We start from the raw sequence: 13,431 nt of genomic DNA on the forward strand, positions 1-13,431 counted from the left end.
AATAATTTTTAAATGATTTTTAAAATAATTTTTTAAATGATTTTTAAAAGTTTTTAAAATAATTTTTTTAAAAGAATTTTTAAAATGATTTTTCAAAGTTTTTTTTCAAAAAATAATTTTTAAAAGATTTTTAAAATGATTTTTAAAAGAATTTTTAAATGATTTTTAAAAGATTTTTTTAAATGATTTTTGAATGTTTTTTAAATGATTTTTAAAATAATTTTTAAAATAAAAGTTTTTAAAAGAATTTTTTTTAAAAGTTTTTAAAAGAATTTTTTTAAAAGAATTTTTAAAATGATTTTTCAATGCTTTTAAAATAAATTTTAAAATGATTTTTAAAAGGAATTTTTAAAATGATTTTAAAATGAATTTTTAAAAGAATTTTTAAAATGATTTTTAAAAGTTTTTTAAAATAATTTTTCAATGTTTTAAAATAATTTTTAAAAGAAAATTTTAAAAGAATTTTTAAATATTTTAAGTTTTTTTTACGATAATATTTAAGTTAAAATAATTTTTAAAATGATCTTTAAGTTAAGATAATTTTTAAGTTAAAATAGTTTTTAAGATAATGTTTAAGTTAAAATATTTTTAAAATATTTTTTAAGTTAAGATAATTTTTAAGTTAAAATAATTTTTAAGTTAAGATATTTTTTTAAAATAATTTTAAGTTAAAAAGATTTTTTTAAATAATTTTTAGTTAAAAAGATTTTTAAAATAATTTTTAATTTTGTTTAGTTTAATTTTAATTTAATTTAATCTTAATCCTTAGTCATCTCACCCGATCTAAGTTTTCAATCAAGGGATCTTATAATTTTGTGAGATGAATTTGATTCAATTTTAGGGTTTGGTTTAACTTTGTGTTAGATTCAGGTTTAGCTTTGGGCTCAACAAATAAGCATTCTTCGGATAAACTTCTAGGCTATGGTGAGTCACTTGGACATCATTAGAGTAACCAAGCCTTCAAGGTTTTCCAAATAGTCCTATCCACGGAACTTAATACAAAGCCTTGCTCTAACTGGTTAGGATCTGTAAGGGGTAGCTTCGGCTAGTTCCACTTAGCCAAATGCACCAGGTCGAAGTCATATCTTCCTAGACATGCATAGACTAAGCTTCTCTAACGTACTATCATCCAAAACGTCACCAGTACTATTGGTCAAATTAAACCTTATCTTTTATTCTAGTCTTAATTACCCTGCCGGGTAGGTTGGTTTCGGTTACCCTTGTCGGGTATATTAGTTTTGATTACCCTGCCGGGTAGATTATTTTGGAGGTGTTAGCTATTCTGGAGCCTCCCCCTAAATTATTGATTTTCCTTTTAAGATTTTTTTAGTTTTAGTTAAGATTTAATGTTTAATTTATAATTTAGATTTAAGTTTTTAATTTTGAATTAATTAAATTGGTCAAATTATCCTTCTTTAAGAGGGTGTATTTATTATTTGAATTTTCTTTCTATTTTAATTTTATTAAGTTAATTGAGTTATCTTTATTTAATGGATTATCGTTAATGATTGAGTTTTTATTAATTTTTAAATTTGAATTAATTAAATTATATTTCTTTAAAGGTTTATCTTTTAATCTTTTAGTAACGGTTAATTTTAAATTTTCCAGATTATCTTGAGTTTGGATAAGACTTTCTAGATTAATATTGTCTAGATTAAATAAGTTATTAATTTTATCTAGATCAATATTGACCTTGTCATCTTTTTTGTTTGAATTTTCAAATTTGTTTAGGTTTAAATTCGAATTTTTAGATTTATTAATTATTTTTAGATTTTCTGTATTTTCTAAATTAATTATATTTGTTTTATCAGAAAATATCCTAGGGATATTTTCTGAATTAATTATGTTTGTTTTATCAGAAAATATTCTAGGAGTATTTTTGCAAGTATTGTCATGTACACTATTTTCACATATACTTTCAGACATATCCAAATTAACATGCACATATTTTAAACTACTACTAACAAGGGTGTTTTGGTAAGTATTACTAACCTTGAGCGTAACCCCTAATTCAGCAGGCTTCTCCGTTGGATCTGACTCGAGTTCGGATTCGATTTTTACTTGATCGTCTGAGTCCAACGGCTTCTCGTGAAGCTTGATCAACCGGGTCCAAAGCTCACACGCATTCTTGCACTTTTCTAGTCTATATAAAACATTGTTAGGTAAAACACTACAAATAATTTTACTTACATTTTTGTTCAGTTCCGGGTCATGAGAGGGTTTTCTCAATATTAGCACATAATCGAAATCTAAGCTTCCTAAGAAGCATTCCATTAATTGCTTCCAGTAGTTGAAATCTTGATCATATGGTGGTGGTTCGTGGGGGTTCTGTCCTTCTAGAAGAGTCATTGAATGCTGAAGATTAAAAACTAAAAAGTGGTGTCAAGACTTGGTCTTGGATTAGCAGTGTGGGGGAAAAAATATAGTATTGCACTAATTTCGAAAAAAATAATAAAATATTAAAAAAAATATTATTTCAAAATTTTGGAAATGTAATATTTTGTCAATACTAAACAATGGTGAAAGATGATGATGTATTTTTCAAAAACAGTTTTGGAGGGAAAAACGAAAGGCGTAAGGTTTTATTTTAAAGACAAACAATATCTAATTTTCTTTTAAAAAGAACCCCCCTTGCTCGATTGGTGGTTGCACTAATTCAGAGCGGTATCCACTCTGATACCACTTGTTGGATCGTGACGCACGTGAGAAGGGGGGGGGGGTGAATCACGTGGTTTTGAAAAACACTTCTTTTCGATTTTTAAAACACGAGTGTACGCAGCGGAAAGTAAATACGAAAAGCAACATCAAAAATAACACAGGCGGTTTTTACTTGGTTCGGAACCTTCGGCGACTCCTACTCCAAGGCCCAGGTCCCGCGGACCTATCGATGGGCAATCCACTAAAAACCTCTTCCGGTACCCCCGGAAGAGAGAATCGAGTACAATAAGAATGAAGCCAAATGCAACACACTGCACTTGCCTTTTATAATAATTAAGTACAATAAAGGAAATTTTACCAACACTTTTAAGGATCAAAAGATGAAGCACTTCATGTTGATGTCTATCTGTCGGGCGCGATCGGAACTCCTCGGAGCAGTCGTTGAGCGCAGCAGCTTCGTAGCAGGAGCCCAGAGCAGTCGGAAAGTTGTTTGGATACGTTGAAGCATGTATGAGGGTTCTATATTTGAAGATTGCTCAACCCCTCCTTTTATAGCCCTTTGGAGGAGTCTCCAGAGCTTATCAAATCCCAAAAATTCGGATCAGATGAGGAGAGTTCGAATCTGGCTGATCCCAAGCGCGTCCAACTACTTGTTTGACACGGTAATCTTCCGAGGGCCATAACTTTTGACTCCGAACTCAGAATCAAGCTCTGTCAGTTGCTACGCATGTAGAATTCGAAGCTCTACATTTGTATCTAGCTACAACATAGAGTTATAAAAAAAATATATGCATAAACAGTTTATATAGATTTATGATTTAGGTAATGTCTTCCCGAGACCAGAACCTAGTCAGGGTCTCAATTTAGGGATCCAAAATGGACCTAAACTGGACCGACGCCTACTGTCCCTTAACTGGGACGCGTCCTCACAGTCACTCTCCTCCAGTGACTTACCTTTACTTACCTCTTGCCAGACATCCGGCCAGCCCGTCGACCTGTCTAGACTTCATGCCAACTATCTAGTCGGGTCGTCGACCTAGCTGGACTTCGTGCCAAATGTCCGGTCAGCCCGTCGACCCATTTGGACTTCGTGCCAGCTATCCGGTTAGCCCGTCGACCTAGCTGAGTTTCGTGCTAGACATCCAGTCAGCCCATCTGTTGGTTAAACCTAGGAAAACGTACCGGTTCCACTGTACAAAAATTTTTGTACAAGTGTCGAACCTTTCCTTAAATAACCTATTGTGTTCTTTAGAAGTTAAATAAGGAATCGCAGGCGGAACTTAACATCATTGATTCCAAATTTAACTTATCTGTTCTTAATGGTTTAGATTTGAATCGCAAGCGGAACTTAACACTATTGATTCAAATCTACCTAGGTTATTAATTCCATAAATATTAATTTCCAAAATTGACTTTCAGGACTGCATGGCGAGGCACATGACCTTCTTGGATATGGGAGCAACCACCACCGCTTAGACAAAGCCTTTTAAGGAAAGCTAATATTTATTTCCTTAAATAACTCTAGGTTAACCAAAAGGAACAATCGAATCACAAGTTCGAAAAAGAAGAAAACACAAACTCGAAAAACTATTTCAAAAAACTAGATCTAATTACCTCTTGTATTTAGAATTCTTACAAAGAGAAAAACTAGCATGATGTGGAAAATAATTGTTAATTATACCTTCTCTTTGTATGCTAATGACCTCGAGATCTTCTGCCGTATTCCTCGCCTCGCCTTGGACGTCGTGTGGGCGACGATCCTCCAAGATGAACACCACCCAAAAGCTTCCTCCTTCTTCTTCTAAAATCCGGCCACCACCACCACCAAGGAGAAGAGAGCAAAGGGAGAGGAAGAAGGGAGAGGGCCGGCCACACCAAGAGATCACCCAAGCAAAAGAATAAGAGTTGTGTCTCATGAAGCCCCCTCACCCCTTCTTTTATATTACTTGCCCAAGGCAAATAAGGAAAAACCTTTTACAAAAAATAAAATCATCCAAGAGTTTTTCCTTTTCCTTTTTATTTTTCCTTTTCTTTCCTCTTGATTGAATTAATCATCAATCAATGGTTGAGATCAATCCTATTTGATTTAGGATTAAGCTTGGTCGGCCCCTTGCTTGGGCACCAAGCAAGGTGGCCGGCCACCATGTTTTAGGAAAGGAATAATAATTTTTTTAAAAAAAATTTACAAGAGAAAAACTCTTATAAAATTTTACAAGCTCTCTTTCCTAAAGTAGGAGTTAAAAAAAAGGAAAGTTTCTAAAAATTAAAATCATGTTTTAAATTTAAAAACTCTCTTATAAAATTTCCTTTTTTAACATGATGATAGAAAATTTTAATTTTAAAACTTATCTCCCTTTTTTTTCTAAACCATGAGGATGGTTAAAAAGGAAGGTTTTAAAACTTTTAAAACTCTCTATTAAAACATGTGGCCTAATTCAAATAAGGAAAGTTTTAAAAAATTAAAAACTCTCTTTTAAAACTTATAGTTTTCTACAAAGAGAAGATTTTAAAAATTCAAAACACTCCTCCTATTTGAATTAATCTTGGCCGACCCCTATAAGCTTGGTCACCAAGCTATAGGGCCGACCCCTATAAGAGGATGTGGCTGGCCATTGCCCCTTCTTGGACACCAAGAAGAGCCTTACATTTGGATGGACTTGAGGCTATAATGAGGCTACGACAGTGACCTAGAGGAGAAATTGGTTTTGGCCTTCCGATGAGCTTGAGTATCCCGTGCTCGCCCTGAACACACAACTCAAGTTCATCGATAACAACTCATTCCACTAGAGAGTTATTACCGCACTACCGCACCAATCCCAAATTACATTATAGGCTCCTTCTTATCATGAGTGTGTTAGTCTCCCTGTGTTTAAGATTACGAATGTCCACTAATTAAGTAAGTTACTGACAACTCACTTAATTAATATCTATCTCCAAGAGTAGTACCACTCAACTTTATTGTCATGTCGGACTAGGTCCACCTGTAGGGTTTAACATGGCAATCCTTATGAGCTCCTCTTGGGGGCATTCTCAACCTAGATAACTAGGACACATATTCCTTTTATAATCAACAACACATACTATAAGTAATATCATTTCCCAACTTATCGGGCATATTGATTTATCGAGCTAAACCTCACCCTTTGATAAGTCAAAGAAATAAATATTAAATATATGTGCTTGTTATTATATTAGGATTAAGAGCACACACTTCCATAATAACTAAGGTCTAGTTTTTTTATTAAGTCAGTACAAAAAGAACTTACCTAAATGATCCTACTCAATACACTTAAAGTGTATCAATGTAATTTATTAGTCAAGATAAACTAATACTTAATTACACTACGACTATTCTGATGGTTTGTTCCTTTCCATTTTAGTCGTGAGCAACTTGTTTATAATTTATAGAGAACCGACAACATGATCTTCTGAGTGTGACACCACATTCCATGTTGTCTACTATATAAATTAATTGAACAATTACATTTAACAAATAAATGCAGATATTGACTAATGTGATTCTTTTATTTCAACAAATAAATGTTTACAAAAGCTAGGCTTTTAGTATACACTCTAACACCATCGACCTGTCTGGACTTCTCCTGCACACTCGATTAGAGTCTTAGATCAACAACACAACTACCTTAACCTAATTTGTCATTCATCAAAACCTGAGTTAGACCGTTAGTGCTAACCGCACCAACACAATCTACTCGTCAAGGCTCTATATAAGAAGGGAGATTGCCCTCCGCGGAGGTATGCAGGATACATCTCTTGAAGCTACTATTCATCACTTTCTTCTTATTCCTATCTCTACTTGTCGTTGTGTGACTTGGGCGTCGGAGGGCCATCGCCGGGAACCCCCTCCCGGCTTGGCACTAACGACTTGTGGTTGCAGGAGCATAGGATCATCCGCGAAGACGAAGAGCCACCTCAGCATTACTTCTCGACTGCCATCTCCTTAACATCATGGCAAGATCAAATTGGCGTCGTCTGTGGGAACTTCAACCTGAACCCGAAAGCAGAAGATGGAAGAAGTCGGACAACCTACGATCGTAATGCTGACGACAGAAGAATTGGAAAAGCTGATCCAGGCCGGAGTGGCAAGGGCGATAGAGCAGCAGCAACGAGTTTTGGCCGAACGCCTGGCACAAGAGCCAGCCGTCTCAGGATCCCGCCAACCTAGAGATCAGGGTCGCGAGACTAAACCCATGGCCGACTAGGAAATCCGCAAAAAGTCGGACACGTTCGGACCAGCGCCCAACGCGTCGATCCCCTTTCACCGAGCGTTGTTCCGACGCCCTCGGAGGAAGGAGGTCGAGCCCGTCGAGACCGGGGCTCCTCGTCAGATGAGGTGCCTGAAAGGGATGCTAGGAAGGGGAAAGCGCCACAAGATGATGATTCACCCGAACATGTTAACAATCAATTATCGCGAGGAATTATGGAGGATCCCTTACCTCGCCATTACACCCCATTGGTGATCGGGGAGTACAATGGGAGTGTTGACCTGGACGATCACTTGGCCAAGTTCGACAACGCGGTCATACTGCACCAATACATCGATGGGGTGAAGTGCAGGGTCTTCTTGATAACCCTATCGGGGCCTGCTCAGCGATGGTTCACCAGGTTGCCGATCGGGTCCATCCGTAGCTTCAAGGATTTCTGGGCTGCCTTCCTGCACCATTTTACGAGCAGCCGCCGACATCAGAAGACAAGCGTCAACTTGTTCTCGCTGAAGCAAGGTCCTCGAGAAACGCTCAGGACCTATATCCAGCGCTTTAACCAGGTAGCGATGGATATACCAGCAATCTCCCCGGATGTACTAGTGAACGGTTTCACCCAGGGACTCGTAGAAGGCGAATTCTTTTGGTCACTCATCTGCAGGCCACTACGAGATTTTGCCCATCTGCAGAAGAAGGCCACAGAATATATCAACGTAGAGGAGGCACAGGCGGCCCGCAGAAAAGAAGCACCAGCCGAGCCCCACGCGCCATCCGAACGAAGGGTACCCGACAACCACCAACCCCCACGTGGACTCCGGGCCACGGGAGCACAACAGTATCCCGAGCCAAGGACGCATGCAGTGCATGTGGAGGCCAATCTGCAGAAGAAGAGCAAAAAATGGACCTTAATGTTCTGTAAATTCCACCAGTCAAGAATGCACAACACCTGGGAGTGTCGTGGTGATCCTAATGTGCACCGACCAAAGTTGAGGGAATACCGACACCGGTCACCCACCCCAGAGCAACATCCCGAACGTAGAACCGAGTAAAGGACCGACGATGGTCGGAAGGCGTGCGACCAACAAGGGCATCATCGGTGAGACCGTAGCCCTACTCGTGTTTCCACCGATCAGAATATGCATCCTACACGAGAGGAAGAAAACAGGAGAAACGCCTCTAGCGGAGAAATCGGAATGATTTCAGGTGGCCCGACCGGAGGAGACTCCAACCAAGCTCGAAAGAGCCACACTCGACAATTATCAATTTACCCGGTGGGTTGCAGCAAGGAGAAGGCGGAAGGGCCAGAAATCAATTTCGGCCCCAAGGACTTGGAGGTCCCTCATGATGACACGCTGATCATCAAGGCGGTAATCGCCAACTACACCATTCGCCGGACTTTCGTCGACACGGGAAGTTCAGTAAATATTATTTTTAAGCAAGCATTTAATTTACTACAAATTGATCGGGCCGAGTTCCTGCCCATGGCAACTCCGCTATACGGTTTCACCGGCAACGAAGTCTTGCCGATCGGGTAAGCGAGGCTAGCCATCTCGCTCGGAGAAGAGCCACTGGTTAGGACGCGCACCACGAATTTCATTGTGGTGGATGCGCCCTCAGCGTACAACGTGATATTAGGTCGACCAGCTCTCAATGAGTTTCAGGCAGTAGTGTCGACCTACTGCTAAAAAATTAAATTCCCTGTCAGGAAGTTGGTGGGTGAAGTCCGAGGGGACCAGGTGGCGGCCCGACGTTGCTACGTTGAAATGGTCAAGGAAGAAGCTAAAGTCGCCAGGAAATGCCCATGGATGGAAGTGAACGTCATCAAGGAAAAGCCTCCCGCATTGGTGTACGACGACAAGGAGGAGATATAGATACACCCGAGTCGATCAGAAGCTACTACTTTTATAGTCTCCGATCTGCCAGACCAACAAAAGGAGGAGCTAATCGTCTGCCTGCAAAGGAACCACGACGTATTCGCCTGGTCGACGCACGAGCTGCCTGGAGTCGACCCAAGAGTGGCACAGCATGAACTGCACGTTCGGCCAGACGCTCGACCAGTCAAGCAAAGGAAGCGCGACTTCAGTACCGAGCAGGATTTGATCATCCCGGCCGAGGTTGACAAGCTGCTAGAGGTCGGACACATCAGGGAGATTCAATTTCCGACCTGGCTCGCCAATGTAGTGTTGGTCTCCAAGCCAAGTAATAAATGGTGAGTATGCATTGACTTCGGAGACTTAAACAAGGCATGCCCCAAGGATTCCTACCCCTTGCCACGGATCGACCAGATGATGGACTCGATGGCCGGATGCGAGTTGATCTGCATGCTTAATGCCTATCAAGGCTACCACCAGGTGTCAATTGCGCGCGAAGATCAGGAGAAGGTCAGCTTTGTCACTGCTGATGGGACGTTCTGTTACAAGGTCATGTCGTTCGGGCTAAAGAATGCTGGCGCCACCTATCAGAGGATGATGAACAAAGTGTTCCGAAAGCAGATCGGGCGAAATTTGGAGGTATATGTCGACGACATCCTCATTAAATCTCTCCGATCGGCCGACCTCTGTGCAGACGTAGAAGAAACCTGCCAGACGCTGAGGACCTACGGGATCAAGCTCAACCCGACCAAGTGTCTGTTCGGCGCTAAGAGCAGGCGTTTTTTGGGCTACATCGTCACCGAGCGAGGAATCGAGGCGAACCCCGGCAAAGTAAAGGCGATCCAGGACATGCCACCGCCCCGTAATTTGAAAGAAGTACAGAGGCTGACCGGCAGAATCACGACCCTATCGAGGTTCATCTCCAGGTCATCCGACCGGAGTCTATCGTTCTTTAAGATATTACGAAGAGCGACCAAGTTCCAATGGGACAGTGAGTGTGATCAGGCCTTCGAGGAGCTCAAACAATATCTTAGCTCCCTGCCCATCCTGGCCAAGCCAACTTTCGAGGAGCCGCTTTGGATTTATTTATCATCCACTGAGTATGCGATTGGATCGGCGTTAGTCAAGCAAGAGGGGGGAGAACAACAACTGGTGTATTTTTTGAGTCACATATTGAAAGATACTGAGTCTCGGTACACTGGTCTTGAAAAGCTCGCTTATGCGTTGATCCTCGCCGCTCGAAGGCTCCGACCTTATTTCCTGGCCCACACCATAATCGTGATGACCAACATCGCCTTTGGTCGAGTTATGCTCAACCCCGAAGCCTCCAGCCGGCTAATCAAATGGATCACTGAGCTCAGTGAATTTGACATCCAGTATCAACCTCGGTCTGCCATAAAAGCACAAGCCCTGGTGGACTTCGTCGCGGAAGTACAAAATCCGGAACCTGAGTCCTTATGGAAGGTGTACGTGGATGGTTCGTCCGCTCGCCAAGGAAGTGGGATTGGTATCTTACTCATCTCTCCTAGAGAGGACCGGGTGCAATTATCCATTCGGCTGGATCACTGGACCACCAACAACGAAGCCGAGTACGAAGCGCTCATAGCCGGTCTGCAAGCTGCTCGACACGTCGGAGCCACCAAAGTACTCATACATTCAGATTCGAAGTTGGTCGTGCAACAGCTGAGCGGGATGTTCGAGATCAATAGCGCTTGACTCAGGTTATATGCGAAGGCCTTTGAGAGGCTCAAGGCCAACTTCCAAGAGGTCACTGTACGCAAGATTCCCCGATCGGAGAACCAAATAGCAAATGAACTGGCAAAGTTGGCTAGTGCACTAACGCCGATCGTCACCAATTGTCCAATTGAGCAGGTCTCCCTAGTGGCGCACGTGGACCGAGCGGGAGGAATACCATTTCTGGAGGATTGGAGGACACCCATCGTGAAGTTCCTCCAATCAAGAGCTCTGACTGGAAATCACGACGCCGATCGGAGTTTAAGGAGGTGAGCCGCCCGGTTCACAATGATAGGCAAGCAGCTATACAAAAAGGCATTCTCCCGCCCTCTGCTCAAATGTGTGGGCCCGGAGGACGCCGAATACATCCTCCAAGAGGTACATCAAGGCTTCTGCGGGGGACATCCGGGCGGGCGGTCATTGGTCAGGAAAGTCATCCTAGCAGGATATTTCTGGCCCACGCTCCAAGAAGATGCAAACCGAGCAGTGGCCACCTGCTTGTCATGCCAAAGGTATCACAGTTTGACACACCGACCGACCACGGAGATGAAGGCATCCACTGTGGCATGCCCGTTCGACCAATGGGGTATGGACATAGTCGACCCTTTTCCTATGGCAACTGGTCAAAGAAAGTTCTTGCTGGTAGCTGTGGATTACTTCTCTAAGTGGGTGGAAGCCGAGCCGCTAGCAAGGATAACAGAGAGTATGGTCAAGAAGTTCATATAGCAAACATCATATATCGGTTCGGCATTCCACACCGGCTCGTTTTGGACAATGGGAGGCAGTTCACTGGCCAAGAGCTGAAAGAATGGTGCGAGGGATATGGTGTACAGCAAGCCTTCACCTCCGTGGTCTACCTCCAAAGCAATGGACAAGCGGAGGTCATCAACCGAGAGATTCTCATAATACTGCACGTCCGGCTCGATCACATGGGAGGTAGTTGGGTGGATGAGATGCCCAGTGAATTATGGGCGCTGCGTACGACACCCAAAGAGGGAACTGGTGTCACTCCGTTCCATCTGGTATACGACGGAGAAGCGGTAGTCCCAGTAGAAATCGGAGTCGAGTCTGATCGGGTGTTGCATTACGACGAAGGAAATGAGGAGTGGAGGATGATGGAACTTGACATGGTCGATGAGGTTCGTGACAAGACAGCCGCCCGGCTGACAGCGTACAGGCAAAGGATGCGGTAAAACTACAATCGACGGGTAATCCCTAGATCTTTTCAGCCGGACGATCTCGTGTGGAAGAAGGTCAAGCCGGTCAGCGATGTCAAGAAGTTGGAAGCTCCATGGGCAGGTCCGTTCAAGGTGTTGGAAAAGCTACGCTCAGGCACCTACTATTTGGAAGATGCTGAGGGAAGAAAGCTGGATCGACCGTGGAGTGCGAACCACCTCCAACCCTATAGAGCTAGGTGAAGAGGTGCACGAATGAGTTCATGTTGTAAGACCGTTAGATTCGATAGAGGGGGGGGTGAATATCGATTCGAAAATCTCGAGTTAAAACGCAGCGGAAAAGTAAGGAAGTAAAGAGATGAACACGGTTGATTTTTACTTCGTTCGGAGCCTGTGACGACTCCTACTCGAAGGCCCGTACTCCTTGAGCACTTTCGTTGGGCAATTCACTAGCAATTCGGATAATTACAATTTACGTACAAATATTGCTAATGAAAAAAACAAAGCTATACCGACAACTAATGAATTAAAAGAAAACCGGAGTGAGTCGTCGGAGCTTTGTGAACGTCGTTGGAGCGCAGAGTAGCAGAGTGATTGAACTCAGAGTTCTCAGAACACAGATATATTGAAGCTCCTGCCTGGGGCTTCTTTTATATGCTGCTCCGGGCGCCTGGATCCCTTCCGGGCGACTGGAATGTGACGTAACACTCCCAACCAGCATGCTCCAAGTGTCAACGTCGCCCTGGGGATAAAACTTGCCTCCGGGCGCCTGGATACCTTCCAGGCGCCCGGACTTCCGGGCGCCCAGAACCATCCCGGGCGCCCGGACCCTCACTGTTTCCTACCTGCAAAACAGTGTTAGTCTGAGGCAAATAAAAACTCTGCAGCACAGATTGTAAGCACATTTTTATAGATACGCTAAGTAATAAAAATTAACAACAAGAGTATGACTTAGATTCCGTCTTTCCGAGACCGGAATCTAGTCACGATCTCGACTTAGATATCCGAAATGGATCTAAGCCGGATCGACGCCTAATGTTCCCTTCCCGGGAACGCGTCCTCGCAGTCACTCCCCTCCAGTGACTTACCTCACTTACCTGCCAGACGTCCGGTCAGCCCTTCGACCCGTCTGGACTTCTCGCCAGCTATCCGGTCAGCCCGTCGACCTAGCTGGACTTCTCGCCAAGCGTCCGGTCAGCCCGTCGACCCGCTATCCGGTCAGCCCGTCGACCTAGCTGGACTTCGTGCCAGACATCTGGTCGGCCCGTCGACCTGTCTGGACTTCTCCTGCACACTTTATCAAAGTGTCAGACAACAACAGACTAACTTAACCTGATTTGTCATTCATCAAAACCTGGGTTAAATCGTTAGTGCTAACCGCACCAACACATGTATTCCTTCGTTTGTATACCCTTGTTGAATGCAGGAAGAAAACAACTCAAAGTTTCCTCAAGTCCCCGTCTAACCAACGCGTCATCGGCGGTCGAGCGACGACCTTAAACCCTCGTATCATCGGCGGTCGAGCAGCGACCTTAAACCCTCGCGTCATTGGCGGTCGAACGGCGACCTTAAACCCTCGCTTCATCGGCAGTACAGCGGCGACCTTAAACCCTCGCGTCATCGGTGGTCGAGCGGTGACCTTAAAGTCTCGCATCATCGGCGGTCGAGCGGCGACCTTAAACCCTCACTTCATCGGCGGTCGAGCGGCGACCTTAAACCCTCGCGTCATCGGCGGTCGAGCGGCGACCTTAAACCCATGCGCCATCAAAA

The 13,431-nt window shown here is 43.2% G+C and overlaps 2 protein-coding genes across 2 annotated transcripts; both read left to right on the plus strand.

Moving 5' to 3' along the window:
- Positions 1–7,099: 7,099 nt before the first annotated feature.
- On the plus strand, positions 7,100–7,930 carry LOC122055143. Its single transcript, XM_042616526.1, has one exon. It carries the CDS (start codon positions 7,100–7,102, stop codon positions 7,928–7,930), a length of 831 nt encoding a protein of 276 aa, XP_042472460.1.
- A 1,248-nt stretch (positions 7,931–9,178) lies between these two features.
- On the plus strand, positions 9,179–11,679 carry LOC122055144. Its single transcript, XM_042616527.1, has 4 exons — positions 9,179–9,301; positions 9,392–10,396; positions 10,487–10,755; positions 11,163–11,679. The coding sequence occupies exons 1-4, from the start codon at positions 9,179–9,181 to the stop codon at positions 11,677–11,679; spliced, it is 1,914 nt and encodes a 637-aa protein (XP_042472461.1).
- The last annotated feature ends 1,752 nt before the right edge of the window (positions 11,680–13,431 follow it).

The sequence above is a fragment of the Zingiber officinale genome, chromosome 3B (genome assembly GCF_018446385.1).
Source record: "Zingiber officinale cultivar Zhangliang chromosome 3B, Zo_v1.1, whole genome shotgun sequence".
NCBI classification, from domain to species: domain Eukaryota; kingdom Viridiplantae; phylum Streptophyta; class Magnoliopsida; order Zingiberales; family Zingiberaceae; genus Zingiber; species Zingiber officinale.

Coding starts and splice junctions, on each gene's coding strand:
- LOC122055143 (XM_042616526.1), top strand. CDS start 7,100: ATGGAGGATCCCTTACCTCGCCATTACACCCCATTGGTGATCGGGGAG.
- LOC122055144 (XM_042616527.1), top strand. CDS start 9,179: ATGGCCGGATGCGAGTTGATCTGCATGCTTAATGCCTATCAAGGCTAC. Junction 9,302..9,391: donor ATGGGACGTTCTGTTACAAG/GTCATGTCGTTC, acceptor CGAAATTTGGAG/GTATATGTCGACGACATCCT. Junction 10,756..11,162: donor GCCGATCGGAGTTTAAGGAG/GTGAGCCGCCCG, acceptor AGTGGGTGGAAG/CCGAGCCGCTAGCAAGGATA.